The sequence below is a fragment of the Suricata suricatta genome, chromosome 17 (genome assembly GCF_006229205.1).
Source record: "Suricata suricatta isolate VVHF042 chromosome 17, meerkat_22Aug2017_6uvM2_HiC, whole genome shotgun sequence".
Classification (NCBI taxonomy): Eukaryota; Metazoa; Chordata; class Mammalia; order Carnivora; family Herpestidae; genus Suricata; species Suricata suricatta.
In genome coordinates this window covers 18,585,326-18,607,905 of record NC_043716.1, presented here as the reverse complement: position 1 = coordinate 18,607,905, position 22,580 = coordinate 18,585,326, and the positions used below count along the sequence as shown (strand labels likewise).

The window sequence follows — 22,580 nt, the reverse complement described above, 5'->3', positions numbered from 1 at the left end:
TGTTTTAACTTGATTTGCAAACATCTGGCTACTGTTCATCTGTCAGAGTCCTTAAGAGATTGTCTTGGGACCCTAAGTAAGGTCCCCTCTTCTCTATTTTCTTTTCTTTTTTTTTCTGTTTTTTAATTTATTTTTGAGAGACAGAGAAAGACAGCGTGAGTAGGGGAGGGTCAAACAGAGAGGGAGAGACAGAATCCGAAAGAGGCTCCAGGCTCTGAGCTAGCTGTCAGCACAGACCCCGACGCGGGGCTCAAACCCACGAACCGTGAGATCATGACCTGAGCCGAAGTCGGATGCTCAACTGAGTCACCCAGACTCTCCTCTTCTCTATTTTCCAAACTGGCTCATAAGCACTGCAATGGGGCCATGTGTTTCTTCAACATGAGATCAGCAGTGTACACCTTTCTGAAATTAATCTTACATGACAGCCTGGAAAAAAATCACAGAAGTTTATATTAAAACAAATACTAGGAGTGCCTGGCTGGCTCAGTTGGTAGAGCATGTGGCTCTTGATCTCAGGGTTATGAGTTTGAGCCCCACATTGGGTGTGGAGATTACTTAAAAAAATAAAATCTTAAAAAAAATAAATTAAAAAAACTAAAAAATAAAACGAATACTAATATATTATGGGCTAGAATGTAAAATTTGTATGAACTCTTTTGCAGAGGGAGAGGGCTTTGATCATTTGTGTTTCAATATCTTGACCCTGCCACATATATGCAAATGATAATGGAAGTTTTTGAAGAGAACTGATATCCTCAAAGAGAGTGTATGGTCATTAATGTTTTCTTTTAAAGTGTAACTTTCATAAAGTGCACTAATCTTAAGTGTATATCTCAATGGATAGATTTCTACATATGCACATATCTATGCATATGTAAAATGACAACCTAGATCAGCCAGGTATAGGACACTTTCAACACTCAAAGGACTTACCTGTGCCCTCTCCCAGTTAGTGCCTGTTAACCAATCTGACATCCATGGTGATTTTCCTTAATTTATTTTTAAATTTACATCCAAGTTAGTTAGCATATAGTGCAACAATGACTTCAGGAGTAGATTCCTTAATGCCTCTTACTCATTTAGCCCCCCCCCCCACAACTCCTCCAGTTACCCTCCGTTTTTTCTCCATATTTAAGATTCTCTTATGTTTTGTCCCCTACACTGTTTTTATATTTTTGCTTCCCTTCCCTTACGGTCATCTGTTTTGTATCTTAAAGTCCTCATATAAGTGAAGTCATATATTTGTCTTTCTCTGACTGACTAATTTCGCTTAGCATAATACCTGTAGTTCTATCCACGTAGTTCCAAATGGTAAGATTTCATTCCTTTTGATTGCCGAGTAATACTCCATATACTACAGATATATATGCAGATATATACACACATACCACATTTTCTTTATCCATTCATCCATCGATGGATGTTTGGGCTCTTTCCATACTTTGGCTATTATTGATAGCGCTGCTATAAACATTGGGGTGCATGTGTCCTTTCAAAACAGTGTACCTGTATCCCTTGGATAAATACCTAGTAGTGCAATTGCTGGGTTGTAGGTAGTTCTATTTTTAATTTTTTGAGGAATCTCCATATTGTTTTCCAGAGTGGCTGCACAAGTTTGCATTCCCACCAGCGGCGCTAAAGAGATCCTCTTTCTCTGCATCCTTAACAATCTCTGTTGTTGCCTGAGTTGTTAATGTTAGCCATTCCCACAAGGTGTGAAGTGGTGTCCCATTGTGGTTTTGATTTGTATTTCCCTGATGATGAATGATGTTGAGCATTTTTTTCATGTGTCAGTTGGCCATCTGGATGTCTTTTTTGGGGAAGTGTCTATTCATGTCTTTTGCCCATTTCTTCACTGGATTATTTGTTTTTTGGGTGTTGAGTTTGATAAATTCTTTATTGATTTTGGATACTAATCCTTTATCTGATATGTCACCTGCAAATCTCTTCTCCCATTCCATTGGTTTTAGTTTTGCTGATTGTTTCCTTCACTGTGCAGAAGATTTTTATTTTGATGATGTCCTAATAGTTCATTTTTGCTTTAGTTTCCCTTGCCTTCAGAGACATGTTGAGTAAGAAGTTGCTATGGCTGAGGTCATAGAGGTTTTTGCCTGCTTTCTCCTCGAGGGTTTTGATGGCTTCTTGACTTACAGTTAGGTCTTTCATCTATTTTGAGTTTATTTTTGTGTATGGTGTAAGAAAGTAGTTGAGGTTCATCTTTCTGCATGTTGCTGTCCAGTTTTCCCAGCACCATTTACTGAAGAAACTGTCTTTATTCCATTTGATATTATTTCCTGCTTTGTCAAAGCTTAGTTGGGCATATGCTTGTGGGTCCATTTTTGGGGTCTCTATTCTGTTCCATTGATCTATGTGTCTGCTTTTGTGCCACCATGGTGAGTTTTAATGATCAAATGAAAGACTAAAAGAAATATCAAGTTTTCCGAGGTTCACCTTAGAGCTCCAGACTCAAGAGCACTTTCTCCCTGGCCCAAGGCTTCCTTAACTAGATGCAGTGCTCAACTAAGCATTCTGAGACTCAATGGGCATTATTCAAACACAATTTTTTTCCTGCTGTAGTAGGCTTTCTCTAGCAGGTGGTCTTTTCCTTTCTTTCTGTTCTTTCTTTTCTTTCTTTCTTTGTCTTCTTTCTTTCATCTGTTCAAGAGCTCCTTGAGTTGATATTTTAAAATATTTGTGATCAGGGGCGCCTGGGTGGCTCAGTCGGTTAAGCGTCCGGTTTCGGTTCAGGTCATGATCTCCAGTTCGTGGGTTCGAGCCCTGCGTCGGGCTCTGTGCTGACAGCTCAGAGCCTGGAGCCTGTCTTCAGATTCTGTGTCTCCCTCTCTCTCTGGCCCTCCCCTGCTCACACTGTCTCTCCCTGTCTCTCAAATGAATAAATAAAAACATTAAAAAAAATTTTTAAAATATTTGTGATCAGAGTAACTGAGATAATACATAAGGAATTTAGAACAGTGCACATAGTAATTGGGTACATTGAAGCACTAGATAAGAGATAGCTATTATACTGAAATGTAGAGGAAACAAAAGAAGGCTTTGTCATTATTGTTATAATAATTCTTAGAGCAAGATAAACATAGGTGCTAAATCTGAAACTGAGGAGAGTATTGTTGAGTTGATTTAAAAATCATAGGTATCTATGCCTAAATTTACCTTGAAATGAAAGGTTAAAATCTCTCAGCTGGCTGAGCCCCTTGGTCCTAAATAAATTTAGCAAATGCCTTTCGTTATTGTCACACATTTTTTAATTGAATGCTTATTATTTTCCAGGCACCGTTGTGAGCTCCTAGATATCTAGTGAACAAAGCAAATATTCCCTACCCATTTGGAGCTTACTATCTAGTGACATTCCTACTCTTACTCTTAACACAGGCTGGGGATTTTTCTATTACAAGGAAGTTTCATCTTTATTTTACATCCCTGAATTTCTTCCCCTCTCTCATGTCTTAAAGCTGAGTGATCAAGAAATGAAGCTGAAGCGAAACTTTGCCTCAATTCTTGAGACCGGCGGTATAAAATGTGAAAGGGAAAAAAAAAGGAAAGAAAAAGGAAAGACACAGAGGTGGAACATGATTACTTGCTAAGTTTATTCCCCTTTCATAAATCACAAGGTGCTAATACAAATGTTGAAATAAACAGGTCTAGCAAGAATTCCTGCTTTTTAAAAAAATTTTTTTTACATTTATTTCTTTTTGAGAGACAAAGCATGAACATGGGAAGGGTAGAGAGAGAAAGAGACACAGAATCAGAAGCAGGCTCCAGGCTCTGAGCTAGTGGTCTGCAGAGCCTGACGCGGGGCTTGAACCCACAAACCATGAGATCATGACCTGAGCCGAAGCTGGATGCTCAACCGACTGAGCCACCCAGGCGCCCCCCCCCCTTTTTTTTTTTTTTACCATTTTCCAGAACTTAAAAAGAGCTGAGCCATGTAGTTACTATTTAGGTTTAGTAATTATACTAAGAATGTCACTTCCAAGCTGAGTTGTCTGATGGTTCCTTTTGAAATGCAAACTTGCTCGGGCAATGGTTTAAGGAGGGTCTATACCTTATTGATATATTTCCCTAACTCCCAAACTTTTCAATACCAAGCTCCCCTCTTCTAAAAACAAAAAACAGGGGGGTGCTTGGGTGGCTCAGTCGGTTAAGCCTCCGGCTTCGGCTCAGGTCAGATCTCACGTTCATGGGTTCGAGCCCCACGTCAGGGTCTGTGCTGACAGCTAGCTCAGGGCCTGGAGCCTGCTTCCGGTTCTGTGTCTCCTTCTCTCTCTGCCCCTCCCCCTCTCATGCTCTGTCTCTCTCTGTATCAAAAATAAATAAAACATTTAAAAAATTAAAAAAAATAAAAACAAAAAACAGGGGTGCCTGGGTGGCTCAGTTGGTTAAGCAGCCGACTTCAGCTCAGGTCACGATCTCACAGTTGGTGAGTTTGAGCCCCTCATCCTCGGTTTCTGTGCTGACAGCTTAGAGCCTGGAGCCTGCTTCTGTTCGGTGTCTCCCCCTCTCTCTAACCCTCTCCCTTTCACGCTCTGTGTCTCTCTCAAAAATAAATAAACGTTAAAAAATTTTATAAAAACAAAGACCAAAAAACTTTTCTGATACCCACCCAGGGCCATGTGTTTTGAAAAGATCTTGTCTACAAAGGCATAATAATTATTTAAATAATGAAAAGGTCTTCCTATTTAAAAAAAATTTTTTTTTGATAGAGAGAGACAGCGCGAACAGGGGAGGGTCAGAGAGAGAGGGAGACACAGAATCCTAAGCAGGCTCCAGGCTCTCAACTAGCTGTCAGCACAGAGCCCAACACGGGGCTCAAACCCACGAACTGTGAGATCATGACCTGAGCCAAAGCCAGACGCTTAACCGACTGAGCCACCTAGGCGCCCTGGTCTTCCTGTTTTAAAATGAATCAGTCGGGCGCCTGGGTGGCTCAGTCAGTTAAGTCTCCAACTTCACCTTAGGTCAGATCTCACGTTCGTGGGTTCGAGCCCCGCATCAGGCTCTGTGCTGACAGCTAGCTCAGAGCCTGGAGCCTGCTTCAGATTCTGTGTCTCCTTCTCTCTCTGCCCCTCCCCCCTCATGCTCTGTCTCTCTGTATCAAAAATAAATTAAAAAACATAAAATGAATCAGTCAATTAGAGATTCTACTTGGCAGGTGAAAAAACCGGTGTTTATCACACTGGGTTACTAAGTCTACCAGAAAGCAAAGCCATAGTGTTACGGATATCTGGTCAATTTCAGTGTCCCCTACGAGTTTCATTACTGATTTTCTGAAATGTTTACTATTACAAAGCGAAGACAAAGGACCGCAGCAGAATAAAAGGAGACATCATTCTGCAGGAGCTGCACGCCTTTCAGGTAAACACCTCCAGACCCTGGGAGGCGCTCTCTCGCATACCCGGCCACGTCTAGCCCAGCGCGCGTCTAGCCCCGCCCCAACTCTGGCCCCGCCCCCCACTCCAGTCCACGTGAGTCCTCCTGCGCCGTAGGGGTGCTCCGCGGAAACCCCACAGTCCGCCTCGGAAAAGTGACAGCCACCTTAGGGGCCGGATGGTGGTCTCCAACGGCAACGGCGGCGGAAGCGGAAAAGGCGGGACCTAGGGCTCACGTTACGTCAGCCCGTGCGAGCTCTGTGGCGTAGGTCTCCGGGAGTTGGAGGTGGCCGCTTCGTGCGCGTGTCGGCAGTTGAGAGACCACCCGGTTGGGCTGAAGAGTTGTGACCTCATGGCGGAGATAGTTCAGGAACGCATAGAAGATCGACTCCCCGAATTGGGACAGCTGGAGCGTGTTGGATTGGTCAATAGTTTAGAGCTAAGGTGGGAAAAAGCTGAGGAAGTGGAAGAAAAGCCGTGGGTGACTGAGGGGAGGGGGAGGAGGAGAGGAGTGGGGGCGGGGAGGGATGTCGGGGCGCCTAATTGCGTTTAGTTTTTCTAACGTGGCAGAAGCCCATTTTCAGATTTTGTTGATACCCAGAATTTCTCATTCGTTGCACGGTGGTCTGTTTCCTCACCCACCAAACCCTGGCGGTTCTTAAGGGAACCCTAAGGGGCTGTAAAGGTGACAAAACCAGAATCCCTGCCCATCGGGAGCTACCTGCGTTGTGTGCGCCACAAAATGGAGACCGCCATTTTGCGTAGAGTGTACTGTTCTAGAAATGAAAACAGCGATGGGTGTCCAGAGTAGATAAATCTTTCTAATAAGAATTGAAGATGGGCACCATTTAATTCAATTTGCCCCGGGGCTTAGCCAACAACGTCTGGCACGAGGTTGGCATTTAGTAACTTGTTAGAATCATTTTTACAATGGCAGTGAATGTAGTAATGTAACTATGGGGGCCTTGAACATTTGTTAGTGACATGCAGCAGAGTGGACTCCAAAGTGTTTTTAAAAATGTTTATTTTTGAGAGGGAGGAGGGGGCGGAGGGGCAGATTGTTAGAATCATTTTTACAATGGCCGTGAATGTAGTAATGTAACTATGGGGGCCTTGAACATTTGTTAGTGACATGCAGCAGAGTGGACTCCAAAGTGTTTTTAAAAATGTTTATTTTTGAGAGGGAGGAGGGGGCGGAGGGGCAGAGACCGGTGAAGAGGATCCCAAGAGGCTCGTGTTGTTAGCGCAGAGCCCAGTGCCAGGCTCTAACTCAAGAACCGTGAGATTATGACCTGAGCCAAAATCAGGAGTCCTGCGCTTGACGGACTGAGCCACCCAGGTGTTCCAGCAGTGTGGACTCTTAGTGTTCAGTAAATGGCACTATTCCCACTAACCAGAGGCAGTAATTGGCCTTGCACATCTTGCATTAAATTCTCCTGATATACATGTTGTGCTCTCTCTTTACCTAAATACAGGGAATCCTTTACCATGAGTCCTTTGTAGAGTTAGTAAACCTTTCTAGATGGAGACAGTAGAGACAACCTAGGTGTTTTTTTGTTTTTGTTTTTTTGTTTTTAATTTGAGTCTCGAAAACTCAGAAGTAAGGAATTTAGGAAAGTACTTAACGTTATAGGTTTTACTGGTGAGAATGTCAGTGGTCCTGGCCGTTGACTAAGATGATTTTCATCAAAAATTTAAAATACTGGGGCCCCTGGGTCGCTCAGACGGTTGAGCTTCAGACCTCGGCTCAGGTCATGATTTCACAGTTTGTGACAGCTCTGACAGCTCCGAGCCTGGAGCCTGCTTTGAATTTTGTGTTTCCCTCTCTCTTTCTGCCCCTCCCACGATCACACTCAGTCTCTCTCAAAAATAAACACTAAAAAAAAAAAACCAACCAAACCATCCTGATGCTCCTAAGCACACAGAAGTAATCAGGTAAAAGAATACTTATGAAGGATAATAATTTGGGAATTTCAGGTTTTAGAAATGTTTTAAGTATATTAAAAATAAATGTAAAACCCCAAAGCTATTTAACTTATGCTCTTTTAACTGTTATATTTTAAATGGCTTTCTCCTCAGGACTATCATTAGGAAGATTTCCTATCTGGAATACAGAATACATAGAAGAGCTCTTCTTAAGGATGACTTTATCAATTTTGTTCAAGTAAGTGAATAAGTTCATTACTTTTTAATCCTTTCACAAATTTTATAATTTAAAAATTTTTTAAATTTATTTTTGAGGGGCGCCTGGGTGGCTCAGTCGGTTGGGCCTCCGACTTCGGCTCAGGTCAGATCTCACCTTTGTGGGTTCAAGCCCCGTGTCAGGCTCTGTGCTAACCGCTGGCTCAGAGCCTGGAGCCTGTTTCCGGTTCTGTGTCTCCTCCTCTCTCTGCGCCTCCCACTCTCATGCTCTGTCTCTCTCTGTATCAAAAATAAATAAAAACATTAAAAAAAATTTATTTTTGAGACAGACTGTGAGCAGAGGAGGGTCAGAGAGACAGGGGGGAGATAGAATTGGAAGACAGGCCCCAGGCTCTAAGCTAGCTCACAGAGCCCAATGTGGGTTTTGTGACCTGAGCCGAAGTCGGACGCTTAACTGAGACACCCAGGTGCCCCTTCTCTCACAAATTTTAAATCAATTCTTGGGGTGCCTGGGTGGTTCAGTCGGTTAAGTGGCCGACTTTGACTCAGGTCACCATCTCATGGCTCGTGGGTTTGAGCCCTGCATCAGGCTCTGTGCTGACATCTCAGAGCCTGGAGACTGCTTCAGATTCTGTGTCTTTCCTCTCTCTCTCCCACTCTCCCACTCATGCTCTGTTTCTCTTTGTCTCAGTAATAAAATAAAACATTAAAAAAATAAATCAATTCTAGAATGGTGTGCTTGATTCATTTTCTTGAAAAATTCTAGGATTGATGATGAAACGGGTAACTTTTTTTAACGGGAGTAGAGGTGGTTTGGGAATGACGTTGCCCCACGAAAGCTTTAGTCCTTGGCAAACTGAAATTTTCTTTTTTCCTTCTATAATGTTAATAGACCAGATACTGCCAAAGATACTGTGTATTGGGATTTCAGCAAGAGAATTGGCATACTATTTCTTGTGGGGAGAAATAAAGGAGAGGGAGTTTGATGATGGTAGATGGTTGGAAAGTTAATATATATGTGTCTGTAAGTCTGCTTCCTTAGAGGTATGCAAACTCTTCAGCATTATGAATGAATGGGAGATTTTAGTGAATATAAATTATACACGCTAGACCGATAATCAGGAGAATAGCTAATATGTTAGAGAATAAAATGTGGACCCAGTGGTAAGATGCAGTGTTACAAGACTAGAGGTTTTCTGAGTTTAGATTGAAAAAAAAAAAAACAGCAGCAGGTGAACAAAGGAGACCTGAGTATGAATCTTGTACTTGGAAGAGGTTTGAGAGCTCATAGTAGATTGCTGTGTGTCGACTATACTTTAGTAATAAATTTTAATGTTTTATTTATTTTTGATACAGAGAGAGACAGAGCATGAGAGGGGGAGGGGCAGAGAGAGAAGGACACAGAACCAGAGCAGGCTCCAGGCTCTGAGCTGGCTGTCAGCGCAGAGCCTGATGTGGGGCTCGAACCCACGAACGTGAGATCTGACCTGAGCCGAAGTCGGAGGCTTAAGCAACAGCCACCCAGGCGCCCCTTTAGTAATAAATTTTAAAAAGGAGAAAAGAAAAAAGAATGGACTATATTAACGAACATAGAGTGTTGGGTAGGCTAGCTGCTTGAGAATCCCAAGCAGGCTCTGCACTGTCAGTGCAGAGCCCAGTGCAGTGCTCAGACTGACAAACCAAGAGATCATGACCTGAGCTGAAATCAAGAGTCTGACGCTTGACCGATTGAGCCCCTCAGGTGCCCTGCAGCACATAGATTTTGAATTTAGAATATTTAAGAACTACAAATTCAGAAGAAACTAACAACTGTGAAGAATGAAAACAACAGAAAAATATGAACATGCAATTCACAAAGGGGAAACACCATTCATCAGTCAACTTATGAAAAGAATGTTAGCCTTATTAGTAATCAGGCAAATACAGGTGAGAATTACAGTGCAGTCTTACTTTATAGCTATCATGTTAGCAAATGCTGTAAAGATCGATGTTAATATATAATTGGTACAACCACTTTGGAGAGCAATTTGGTAATATGAAGTTGAAAAAGATGTATTCTATGACATGGCAGTTTCATTCAGTCATACATTAAATATTGAAAACTTGGTATGTACACAGCACTGATCTGATCCAATAAACTAAGTAGACAAAAAATCATTTCCTTGAAGAGGTTACATATCAATTGCAGATTTTTTTTTCCCCCTAAGAGAGAAGGTGTGCCAGCAGGGGGGAAGGGAGAGAGAAGAGACTCCTGAGTAGGCTCCATCCCACAACCTTGGGATCATGACCAAAGCTAAATTCAAGAGTCGGATGCTCAACTGAACTGAGCTGCTCAGATGTCCTGCAGCGTTTTGTAATAGAAAAATTAAAGGGGCGCCTGGATGGCTCATTCGGTTGTGTCTGACTCTTGATTTCAGCTCAGGTCATCATCTCATGGTTTGTGGCATATGCTCCCCATCTGGCTGACCGTGAGGAACCCACTTGGGATTCTCTCTCTTCTTCTGCCTCCCCTGTGTGCGTGCATGTTATCTCTCTCTGTCAAAATAAACTACGCAGTAGTTAAAATGGACTTGAATTTCATGTGTCGGTAGAGATATACTATCTAAAATAATTGTGTAAAAACATGGAGTGATGGGTACAGTGTAATTATGAGTTTTAAAAGCATTTGAGGGGTTTCTGGGTGGCTCAGTCAGTTGTGTCCGACTTTGGCTCAGGTCATGATCTCACGGTTTGTGAGTTCAAGCCCCCCGTTGGGCTCTGCCCCTCCCCAGCTCATGCTGTGTGTGTCTCTCTCAAAAATAAACATTTTAAAAACTACAAAAAAAAGCATTATAGGGGCGCCTGGGTGGCTCAGTCGGTTAAGTCTCCGACTTTGGCTTAGGTCAGATCTCACGTTCGTGGGTTCGAGCCCCGTGTCAGGTTCTGTGCTGACAGCTAGCTCAGAGCCTGGAGCCTGCTTCTGGTTCTGTGTCTCCTCCTCTCTCTGCCTCTCCTCCTCTCATGCTCTGTCTCTCTCTGTATCAAAAATAAATAAAACATTAAAAAAAATTAAAAAAAAAACATTATAATAAAGTCCAAAGTTTTGGTTTTGAAAATAAGTCATTTTCGCTGGGGAGGGAGAAGAGAGGAATTAGACATGATACTTAGGGAACTTCACCTCTACGTGAAATTTGTAAAGATTTTGAAGCAAGTTTAGTAAAATGTAGGCTTCAGTGTGGTTGTGTAATAGCTGCTTGGGTGTTCTGTGTGCTTGAATATTTCATAAAGCAGTTGCAAAATGAAGCATACAATCTTGTGAAGTGCTGAGTTTTCTGTGTCTGATAGTCTTCAAGGTGAGGCTTAGAGAGGAATTGAATAGTAGTGGTTTTTAGAGAACCTTAAAGGTTTTAAGTGGTCCTTCAGAGGTTATGGTAGGGAGGGCCAATTTGGCACAACTGTGTCATTTCAAATGTTTGCTTGTGTTAAGCTAAGATTTAAAAAAAATTTTTTTTAAGTTTATTTTTGAGAGCGAGAGAGACAGTGTGAGCAGGGGAGGGTCAGAGAGAGGGAGACACAGAATCTGAAGGCAGGCTCTAGGCTCTGAGCTGTCAGCACAGAGCCCAACACGGAGCTTGAACCCACGAACTGTGAGATCATGACCTGAGCTGAAGCTGGATGTTCAACCGACTGAACCACCCAGGCGCGCCCCAAGCTAAAATTTTTACATGGTAGTTTACTAAAAGTTTGAACATGTTGTTGTAAATGAGAAAGTCTGATACTGTAAACCTTAGGTTTTTTTTTAAGTTTTTCTTTCCTTTAAGTTTATTTATTTAAGTAATCTCTATTCCCATCATGGGGCTCAACTCATGAGCCTGAAATTAAGAGTCGCATGCTTTTCCGACTAAACCAGCCAGGAGTCCCAAATCTTAGAAGTGTTATCGTTTTTGTAATGTACTTACTTTGTATTTTAGATGTTTATGTGCTTGCTAATACATGGATTTGTGAGTTTGGCAGATGTAAGGTGAATTATTATTGACTGTTACAGACATTTATTACAAATTATGTTTGATACCAAATTATCTTGTTTTATAGTGTGTGTGTGTGTGTGTGTGTGTGTGTTTAAGTAAGCTCTATGCCCAACACGACCCCAAGATCAAGAGTTGGTTAACTGGCTGATCCAGCCAGCTGCTGCAGTCTTGTTTTATATTCTTTCTATTTATGATTTTAACTAAATGCATTTCTTGTTATAAATTAAGGTCAATAAATTAAAATGTTATACTTTAAAAGGTTATAAATTTTAATTGTTTTTTCTTGTATGCTTTTCTTCCGTAGTTTGAAATTAATCTTTTGGAGTTGATTGAGAAAAGAAGAGCTGTAAGTAGATACTCTGGAAATTGGGACAAATTTAGATTTAAGTAGTGTGGCTCTATAGCTAGAACTTGGGTTGGGGAAGCAGTTGGCACTGATAAATTGTGTGGTGATGTGTTCATAATGGGTGTTTGTAATCATTTGTCTTCTTTATCAGCGCCTTTTTAAAAAAACATTCACTTATTTATAGAGAGTGTGCAAGTGGTAAAGGGGTGGAGAGAGAGGGAAGGAGAGAATCCCAAGCAGGCTCTGCACTGTCAGAGCCTGATGCGAGGCTTGATCTCGAGAACCAACTGTGAGATCATGACCTGAGCGGAAGTCAAGAGTCAGACGCCCAACTGACTCAGCCATCCAGGCACTGCTATTAGTACCATTTAGATCAAGTAGGAATGTTGTTGTGGATAAAATGTGATTAAATTGAGGGTTTTTTTATGTCACCTTTTAGCGCATTGGGTATTCATTTAAGAAGGATGAGATTGAGGCTCCTATCATACAACGTGTACAATATGTCTTCAGACGTGGGTCACTAAAGTGGAAAGTAAGTAATGAGAGCACCTTTCGTTGTAAGAGCTGTGTTATGTTTTCAGTGTTCAAATGTATTGTTTGTTCTTATCTTGGGTGTCTCTATTTAACCTAATAATATTAATTATTTGAAACCACTTATCAAAACATTAAGAAAATTCATCTCATTACCTTAGAGTTATTTTTTGATGATGGTACTGAAAATGGTGGATTTAGCACATGATTAAAGATCAGAAGTTTGGGACTTAGAGATAAGTCTCTGAGTGAAGTACACTGAAGACTTGGAGGTGGGAGATAGATGGTTTAGAGGAGGGGCAGCCCCTCACTAACTTGATAGTCTTCATGTTGGGCTCTGGGACTGGGACATAGTATATGGGAAGTACTTTAGATCCTGGGAATGACAAATTTGGAGTTGTTACCCTTGATTGAGACCATTGAAGAACTGCATTGAGCAAGGAGTGCCTAGATGGCTCTGTTAATCAAACTTAGGTCATAATCTTTCAGTTTGTGAGTTTGAGTCCATGTCAGGCTCTGTGCTGATAGCATGGAGCCTGCTTTGAATATTCTGTCTCTCTCTGCTCTTCCCTTGCTTTCCTTCTTTTAAAAATTTTTTTAATGTTTTATTTATTTTTGATACAAAGAGAGAGCATGAGAGGGGGAGAGGCAGAGAGAGAAGGAGACACAGAATCTGAAGCAGCCTCCAGGCTCTGAGCTAGCTGAGCTAGCTGTCAGCACAGAGCCTGACGCAGGGCTTGACCCACGAACGTGAGATCTGACCTGAGCTGAAGTCAGGGAGGCCTAACCGACTGAGCCACCCATGCGCCCCAAAATAAAATATTTTAAAAAGGAACACAAAGAGTGCTTAGGTGGCTCAGTCAGTTAAATGTCTGACTTCAGCTTGGGTCATGATCTTGCGGTTTGTGAGCTCGAGCCTCACATTGGGCTTTCTGCTGTCATCATTGAGCCTGCTTTGGAGCCTCTGTCCCCCTCTCTCTTTCTGCCCCTCCCCCACCCTCAAGAATAAATATAAATATTAAGAAATAAAAACAAAACTCCATTGAGCAAATTGGATAGACAAACAAATTTTGTCTAGAAGCATGGTAGGTTAGAATGGGCAGCCAGTTTAAGAGATCTAAGACCTCGGTGAGTAACAGCCTAATAGGCTGAGTGATACATAACACAGTGGCTTTTCTGAAATCTACCTCTGTTTCTAAAAAAATTAATTAGTACAAAGGTGTATTAAATATAAAGTTCAAATTCGGGCAGCTCATTACATTACTTTTCTTGCAGGATGATCTTAAACTTTGGCTAACCTATATAGCCTTTTGTAAGAAGTGGGTGAGTATTACACAGCTGTGTCTTGCTTCTTCATTCTTTTTAGTAAGTTCCATGCTTGCGTATGAACTGCATGTTTTCTCCAGACATATAGGGTTAGTAAATGGAAAAAGACCCCAGGGAACAACATTTACACATCTGAATACTATATAAATGGTTTCTAAGTCAGAAAATGATCTTTATTGTGTGTATTCAGTAAAGTTAAAAATAGTGTTTAGATACTTAGAATATTACATGTAGTGGTTTAGGTAGAAGAAAACTATGTGTCTGTATCTGTTTCTGTGTCCCTACAAAAGCATTGGATTTTGAGTTGGTAAGGAAACCGTTCAGATCACTTAGAGATTACTAACAGTGACTTCAGTGTGTAGGAAGTTGCTTTGCTTTTCTCTTTTACAGACCACCAAAGCTCAACTTAGCAAGGTATTTTCTTCCATGTTGGCCATTCATGCAAACAAGCCAGGTATGGTGAGATTCTTGTCAGTTCTTCAACCTTTTATGTAGACTCAAGCTATTTTGGCATTTATTTTGCTTAATAAACCTAAAAGAAATTAGTTTGAGAACTTGAGCACAGGTACTTGGCCTCAGCAGTTTTGGTTTCCAAATAGCTGCCTCTTAGTTCATCCATATATACTGTGTATCATTTATCCTGTCCAGTTTTGTACCTGTGGGTAAGAAGGACTAGTTTACTTTTTTTTTTTTTCTGTATTTATTTACTTGCTGATTTATTTATTTTGAAAAGTTATTTATATATTTTTAGATCATTTTTTTGTTGTTATTTTTAAAAATATGCTCTGTGTAGGGCACCTGGGTGGCTCAGTCAGTTAAGCCTCCAACTTCAGCTCAGGTCATGATCTCTTGGGTTGTGAGCCCCACATGGATCTCTGCTGTCAGTGTGGAGCCTTTTTGGGATCCTGTCTTCCTTTCTCTGCCCCTGCCCTGCTTGCTTTCTCTCTCTTTCAGAAATAAACATTAAAAAAAAAAAAGCTCTGCATGCAACAATGGGGCCTGAAACCATCACCCAGAGATCGAGTCACATGCTCTACTGACTGAGCCAGCCAGGCGCTCCACTAAGTTTCTTTTTAGATAATGATAAAATAAACTCTTTGGTCCTTTGAGACCTTCTGTTTGCATACGTTCACATCTAACGGGCACTTAAAGGGGAAACTTAAAAACTTAAAGGGGAAAATGTTAATGCAGGTTTTGCAAGAGTGCCTGGCACATAGTAGGTACTCATCTTTTGTAAGAGAAAGGCTTCCCTTGTGAATACTGCGTAACATAGCACATAATTGTATATTGGAGGTGCTCCAGTGCCTATTCTCAAGTATCAGGCTCAACCAGGTTCACACTACATAGGCTAAGATAGGCCACATTTGGCACCGGTTAATTCAGAATCATACAGCATTAGGTGGGTTTCTTTAGTAGAGTACTCTTGGCAGTTTGGAGGCTAGTCTCTGGTCCCCAAGATGACAGTTCAGGTGTGAGGGAATGAGGCCATGTGAATGGTTGGGGAGTCCTTTTGGCTTAGAAGACCTGTGGTTGGGCATAGCTTCCAGGGATCCTAGAAAGGACTGTGCTCAATTTCAGGGGTCACATGCTCAAGAAAGCCCAAAGCAGTGGCACTCTCATTAATAACCCTTCTTGTCCAGATGTGGTTACTAACCATGAGTCATTTTTACGAAGAGCAGTCTTGTCTGGTAACATAGCTGACTTTTATTAAGTTTCTAGGGAAATAGCTAGAATGTTAACCCAATGTTAATTTCCTGTATAGAAAGACAAAGGTTTTTGTTTTTAGAGTCTTTATTCCCAACAGGTGTATAAAAAATTCATTTTTAATATTGTGCCATTCAAAAGAAATTATGAACTATTTAAGTAAAGAAAAAGAATGAAGTGTTTTTATTTACATTGATTCTGAAATGCACAATTTCTTCCAGTATTTTTACAGTTCTAAAATTGGTATGTGACTTATAATGATATTGACCTTAGATTGAATGAGGCACAGAAGTACCCACAGATGTTATCCTGTATCTCTTTGCTTCAGAATACTCTAATTTTATGTTTGTTTGTTTATATGTTTATTTTTATTTAAAGTTTATTTTGAGAGGGAGATTGCACATAAGCATGTGGGGGAGGGGCAGAGAGACAGGGAGAGAGAGAATCCTAAGCAGGTTTTGTGCTGTCAGCTCAGAGCCTGACATGGGACTTGAACCCATGAACTGTGAGATCATGACCTGTGCTGAAATCGGTACTTGGGACACTTAACACACTGAGCCACCAGGTCCCCCCAGATACTCTAATTTTAGATAAAGCAACAATACTTTACAAATAACCATTAGAAACTCCCCTTTTTTCATTCCTTTCATCTTTTGGTAAGATTAAAAAAATTCTTTGAAAATTAAAATTGGAGCATTGATCTTTTTTTTAGTATGACTTGGTCAACTTACTGAAATGAAGTCTGATGTTTTTCATTTCTAGCTTTGTGGATCATGGCAGCCAAATGGGAAATGGAAGATCGCTTATCTTCAGAAAGTGCAAGACAACTATTTCTTCGAGGTCTGCGCTTTCATCCAGAGTGCTCGAAACTTTATCAAGAAGTGAGTTGTGTACCTGTAAGATGAGAGAGTGATGTCTTGGTTTTGGTCCTCTGTAGACATATGTTCTTTATTAAGCTAAAGAAGACTTCTGTTTTTGGAGGCTAGGGGTAAGTAGGGGGGCTGCTGGAGGAGAGTGGCGAAGCTGTTTCTTGGCCCATAGCAGGTGCTGACCATGTGCATCGTCCAGGTTGTTAGTGAGATTACGGCCTGGAGGGGTGGGGAACTGGACCCTAGCTGTCTTCATTGTGGGGCCAGGGTTCAGCCATCTTCATACCTTTGTCCCTTTTTCCCTTGCTTCTGCCTGCCTTTCTTGTTACCTTCTTTCCTTCCTTTCTTTCTCCTTTCTGCTGCTTTTGGCTCCTCTTCCTCTTTTTCCCCACTTCTCATTATCTCTTTTTTCTTGAGGTAGATCCTTCCTTCCCCTCTTGCTGGATTTACTCCTTAGAGGGAGGCACTAAAACAGTGATGGCCAGACTTTCATTTAAGAAAAAAGCAAGTGTAGGAAATGGTGTATTATTAGAAGCTGCCCTTTTCTGAGGTATTTGTCAGGATAAGGGAGAAACTAATATTTTGTCTTCGATTGAAAATGAAGCCTTATTGGGACTCCTGGGTGGCTCAGTCAGTTAAGTGCAGGTCAGCTCAGGTCATGATCTCACAGTTTGTGAGTTTGAGCCCAGTGTGGATCTGGAGCCTGCTTTAGATCCTGTGTTTCTCTTACCCTCTGCCCCTCCCCCACTCAAGCTGTGTCTGTTTCTCTCTCTCAAAAATAAACATTGAAAAAAAATTTTTTTTAAGTGAAGCCTTATTTGATGAGGGGAGGAAAAGGTGTTTTTTACAATACTTAAAAAAAATTTTTTTTAATGTTTTATTTATTTTTGATACAGAGAGAGAGCATGAGAGGGGGAGGGGCAGAGAGAGAAGGAGACACAGAATTGGAAGCAGGCTCCAGGCTCTGAGCTAGCTATCAGCACAGAGCCTGACGCGGGGCTCGAATCCACATACGTGAGATCTGACCTGAGCCGAAGTCGGAGGTTTAACCAACTGAGCCACCCAGGCGCCCCTAAAATACTTAAAAAAAAAAATGCTTATTTTTGAGAGAGAAAGAGCACAAGGTGGGGAGGGGCCCAGAGAGAGGGAGACACAGAATCTGAAGTAGGCTCCAGGCTGTGCACTGTCAGTGCAGAGCCTGATTGGGACTCGAACTCACGAACTGTGAAATCGTGACCTGAGCTAAAGTCAGACGTTTAGCTAATTGAGCCACCCAGGTGCCCCAGATGTGTCTTTATGCTTGCAGGTTCTGTAGTGGTCCTAACTAGTGATTATTGGTTTTGTAGTTCTACAATGATTTATATGGCAGCTCTCCATTCCTTCCCTTCTTTTCATATTGTTAGATATCCCTTTGCTACCTGAAGTATTTTGATTGAACAACTATTATAAGTATCATTCCTCCCTACCATTTCAGGGTTATCGTATGGTGGGTGTTATTTATGTTTTTGGAGGTTTTCCTAAATGGCTAAACTAGTATTTCCCAGAATGGAAATAGATTTATTGCTTATTTTTTTTTAAAGTAAATTAGAGGGCACCTGGGTGGCTCAGTCAGTTAAGAGTCTGACTGGTTTAAACGGTTGTGATCTCATGGTTCGTGAGTTCAGGCCCTGTTCAGGCTCGGTGCTGACAGCTCAAAGCCCAGAGCCTGCTTCGTATTCCGTGTCTCCCTGTCTCACTGCCCCTTTCCTGCTCACACTGTTGTCTCTCACTTCTTCAAAAAATAAACATTTAAAAATTCATAAAATTTTTTTATGTTTGTTTATTTTGAGAGAGAGTGCAAGTGTGGGAGGGGCAGAGAAAGAGGGAGAGAGAGAATCCCAAGCACTGTTATCGTATAGAGCCCAACACGGACTGTGAGATCATGACCTCAGGTGAAATCAAGAGTTAGTTGCTCAACTGACTGAGCCACCCATGTGCCACCTGATGGTTAACTTTATGAAATTAAAATTATACAATAATGCATATATTAAAATCAGGATTGGTCTAATGTGTCTGTATGGTTCTCTGTCATTTATTTTTACATGTGTAGATTTGTGTAACTACCACCATAATCAAAATACAGAGCTATTCTGCGACCACAGAGAACTCCTTTCTTGTCAATGTCATCTAGTTTCATAACAAAATAAAATACTACATTATCCCCAGACTTTCCCAGATCTGATATTTGTGGGTAAAAAATGGCATCTTACGTATTTCTAATTAAAAATTATTTCCCAAGATTTTTAACTTACAATGTCCCTTGTATAGTACTTTAGGATGGAGCTGATGCATACTGAGAAACTGAGGAAGGAAAAGGAAGAATCTGAAAAAGCCGAAATGGATGTGGTAAGATCTGAATGCGTTATCACATGTTAACAATTAATAGTGTTTTGAGCTGGCTTCGGAGTAAGAGAAAAAGTTTTGAATGTAATTTTGTTATTATTTAATGCCAATTTTGAAACTTTAGGATGAATCTAGAGTTGATTTAATTAAATGGGGTTAGTAATAAAAATGGAATTTGTGATTCAAAAATCTACATTTGGACTACTTGGTGTAGTCCTCACAATTATTTATTACTGATAGAATGGTAAGTGGTTTTCTCTAATACTTTATGCTTTCATCAAATGACATTCTAATGCGTTGAAGGAGCTCGAGGAAGGTTGTGAAATGTGTGGTTCCTAGCTTTCTTTTTCTTTTTATATAATTCTTTTGGTGACAGTAATTTTAAAGAAAGAAGTTTTAGAATGTTTGAGCTGAGAAACAAACTTGGTATCATCTGTTATTTGTGGTTTCCAGCTGTGAACTTTTTTCTTCAAGTTAACGTTTCCTGGTCTTGCTCAAACTGCACATTTTACAAATGAGGGAACTGGCCCAGAGAGAGACGCAGTTTGCCAGAGGTCAGCTGGCACAGGTAGTCTAGGACTGTTAATTTTCATCTGAGTGCTTTTTCTGCTTACTGGCACTGTTATGTTTAATGTAATACTCTAGGACAACCTTGATTATCCTGAAGAAATCCTTAAGGGCGAGTTGGCACGGATTATCTACAAAAACTCTATAAGCGTAATGAAAGGTATGTATATTTTAAATGTTTATTTATGATGGAAAAGTACAATACTGTTTTGTTTTTATTTTATTTTATTTTAAATTTTGAATGTTTGTTTATATTGGAGAGAGAAAGAGGCAGAGTGGCAGAGAGAGAGGGAGACAGAAACCGAAGTAGGCTCCAGGCTCTGAGCTGTCCGCACAGAGCCTGATGCGGGGCTCAAGCCCACAAACTGAAATCATGACCTGATCCGAAATTGGAAGCTTAACTGACTGAGCCACCCTGGCATGCCTTACTTTATTTAAGTTTATTTTGAGAGAGAGAGAGAGAGAGAGAGAGAGAATGCAAGGGGTGGGGGGCATGGCAGAGAAAGAATCCCAACCAGGCTCTGCACTGTCTGAAAAGAGCCCAACATGGGGCTTGAAATCATGAGATTATGATTTGAGCTGAAGTTGCATGCTTAAACTGACTGAGACACCCAGGGTGCCCCATAATATTCTATTTAAAATGAGGAAGACCTGGGCACCTGGGTGACTGAGTCGGTTATGCAACTGACTTTAGCTCAGGTCATGATCTTGCAGTTTGTAAGTTTGAGCCTTGAATCGGGCTCTCTGCTAACAGCTCGGAGCCTAGAGCCTACTCAGATTCTGTGTCTCCCTCTCTCTCTGCCCCTTCTCTGCTCTATGTTGTCTCTCTTTCTCAAAAATACTAAAAAAAAAAAAGAAATGAGGAAGACATTTAGCTATTTTGAAAATGTCTGTTAGAAATCCTGTTAGGATATATATACAATTCTATGGGAATAGTGTCCTGTTTCTTTCAGAAAATGTTGGTAGTTCTTTAGGGTATACTGGAACATTTCAGTAAGTTTATTGAGTATTTAATTCACATAGAGACTTGGAAAGAAATAGATGATTTAGAACATTTTTAATGTTTTTAAGATGTTTAGAAGAAAAGAAGTACTTATGAACAGTCCAGAATATCCGTAATGACTTTGCTTGTGTAGTGGGGGCCATGGGTGATTTTTTTTTTTTTTGTCGTATTTCTTAATAATATAAAAGAACTAATTCTAGTACATCAAGAAAGTGGTTCTTTAGAGTGAAATGGTACTTGAGAGTCTTACTCCCCTTCTCGATTTTTAAAATTTTAGGTGTAGAATTTCATTTGTCACTGCTTTCAATTGCACAGCTGTTCGACTTTGCCAAAGATCTGCAAAGAGAAATTTATGATGAGTAAGTAAGGTCACCAAAAAGTGAGTGTGTCTCTTTCTGATCTTGTGGTAAAAGTTTGAAGTTGGCTGCTTAGAAAGGGGGAGAGATGATAACCTCACTACATCTGAGGAAGAAAGCAAGGTTGTAGGGCTATGGCATCATGGTAAGTCCTAGAAAAATAGGTATCTGAAGAAGCTGTTTGACTCCCTTCTGGGCTTCCTTTGGGAAGTAGTTTGCCTTTCTTCGGTAACAGACATGTCCTACAGCTTATACCAGAACATATGTCCACTGTGCTGGTACGTCTTTTGTCCCTATAGTGACAGTGGTCCTTATGAGTGTCTGCAGGTAATTGCTGCAAGTCATTTTATTCGTGAATGTTTGAGTGTGTTGTGTGAGAATTATTTGTGGCCTGTCTTGTGGGTATGTCACGCTTAGGTAGCACCCTTTACTTTCACAGAACAGAGAACAGAACTTGGCTCGTTTGCTCTTTGAATGTTTTCAGGACTTTGGGAGAGGTTTAGGCTGTGCTTTTTCGTTGCCTCTATTATAGAAATCAAGAGCCTGGATATCATGAGGTTCTCCAGGGCTCGAGCAGTGTCTCATCACACATACCTGTTGATGTGACTTTGAAAGCTAACCTGTCAATGAAATCTGACACATTCTGAGACCTAATCAGTGTGCCACAACTCTGATTGGTTGACAGAATTTCTACAGCGAGTGTGAAGACCTGCCGGAGAGCCCGCTGGGGAATTGTCTCGTGGTGATGGAATTGTTAGCTGTCCTGGGGGCGCTTTTAGAGCATGGGGAACTGTCTCTGCTTGATATTCTGAGTGAATCTCATAGGGCTGATGCCAGTAAACTACTTTCCAGGCTTCAGGCTCTGCACAGAGATGACCCTCTCACTTGGGATTATGTGGCGCGGCGAGAATTGGAGGTGGAGTTGCAGCCGGAAGGAGAGCAGCCTGCACGGAAGCAAGCCAGACCAGTGGAGGTGGGCCGGAAGGAAGACAGGTGCTGTGCTGTGTACGAGGAAGCAGTGAGGACTGTCCCCACAGGTGAGCTTTCCCCCAACCTCGGCGTGGCCTCCGCGTGGCAGCAGTCACGAATGTGAAGCTGAAGTCATTCCCATCTACCACATCAGTTTCAGGCTTCTCTCTGTGGTAGTTCAGTGTGGCTGCCTCTCTGACTTGTTCTTTGGTGGTGAAAGATGAGCTTTTATGACCTTCTTCTACAGTAGTGGCATCTGTTTGGGGGAGACAGTACTTAGGAAATGAGAACTCAGAAGATTGTCATTCCTTAATTATGTTTTCATATTTTCAAATTCTATAATATTGGAGTATTAAGGTAGAGGGGATATGTAACATGGATAAGGTTTTTACTTTTTTTTTTTTAATGTTTATTTTGTGAGAGAGAGAGAGAGAGAGTGCATGAGCATGAACAGAGGAGGGGCAGAGAGAGGGGGAGACACAGAATCTGAAGCAGGCTCCAGGCTCTCAGCTGTCAGCACAGAGCTGGATGCAGGGCTTGAGCTCACCAGCCGTGAGGTCATGACTTGAGCCAAAGCTGGATGCTTAACCAACTGAGTCACCCAGGTGGCCCTTTGCTTTTTATAGTTAAGTCATTCCTCAGTATTTGAGATGTTTGGTTGGCTGTAATCAGAATAACTAGTTTTTTCCACTGGACTAGCTTAAACTTTTTGAGAGGAATTTTCCTTCAAAGAAAAGATGTATGGTGACTGTTAAATGGAGAGAACTGGTGATGTGATCTGTGTAATCTCTCTGACTTTTCCAGAGGCCATGTGGAAGTATTATATCACTTTCTGCTTGGAAAGGTTCACTAAGAAGCCAAGCAGTCTGTGGCTCAGAGAGAAGGTGAGGACCTACGTTACAAGGGTATAGTGGCTGACTAGAAAATGACTGTTTTCTGTAAAAAGAGCAGAGGCATAGCTCCTTGGGGCCTGGGACAGCTTCCAAGA

At 41.3% G+C, this 22,580-nt stretch overlaps 1 protein-coding gene across 1 annotated transcript in view; it reads left to right on the top strand.

Annotated features, from left to right (window-relative positions):
- Positions 1-5,574: 5,574 nt before the first annotated feature.
- UTP6 (UTP6 small subunit processome component) overlaps positions 5,575-22,580 on the top strand; it is a 28,362-nt gene continuing 11,356 nt past the window's right edge. Inside the window, exons 1-12 of the mRNA XM_029927972.1 lie at positions 5,575-5,834; positions 7,470-7,554; positions 11,844-11,885; positions 12,325-12,417; positions 13,692-13,739; positions 14,133-14,196; positions 16,209-16,327; positions 18,623-18,700; positions 19,343-19,424; positions 20,545-20,626; positions 21,476-21,660; positions 22,397-22,476. Of these exons, the coding sequence (XP_029783832.1) occupies positions 5,743-5,834; positions 7,470-7,554; positions 11,844-11,885; positions 12,325-12,417; positions 13,692-13,739; positions 14,133-14,196; positions 16,209-16,327; positions 18,623-18,700; positions 19,343-19,424; positions 20,545-20,626; positions 21,476-21,660; positions 22,397-22,476 (1,050 nt within the window). The 5' untranslated portion in view covers positions 5,575-5,742. The remainder of the gene's footprint in view (positions 5,835-7,469; positions 7,555-11,843; positions 11,886-12,324; positions 12,418-13,691; positions 13,740-14,132; positions 14,197-16,208; positions 16,328-18,622; positions 18,701-19,342; positions 19,425-20,544; positions 20,627-21,475; positions 21,661-22,396; positions 22,477-22,580) is intronic.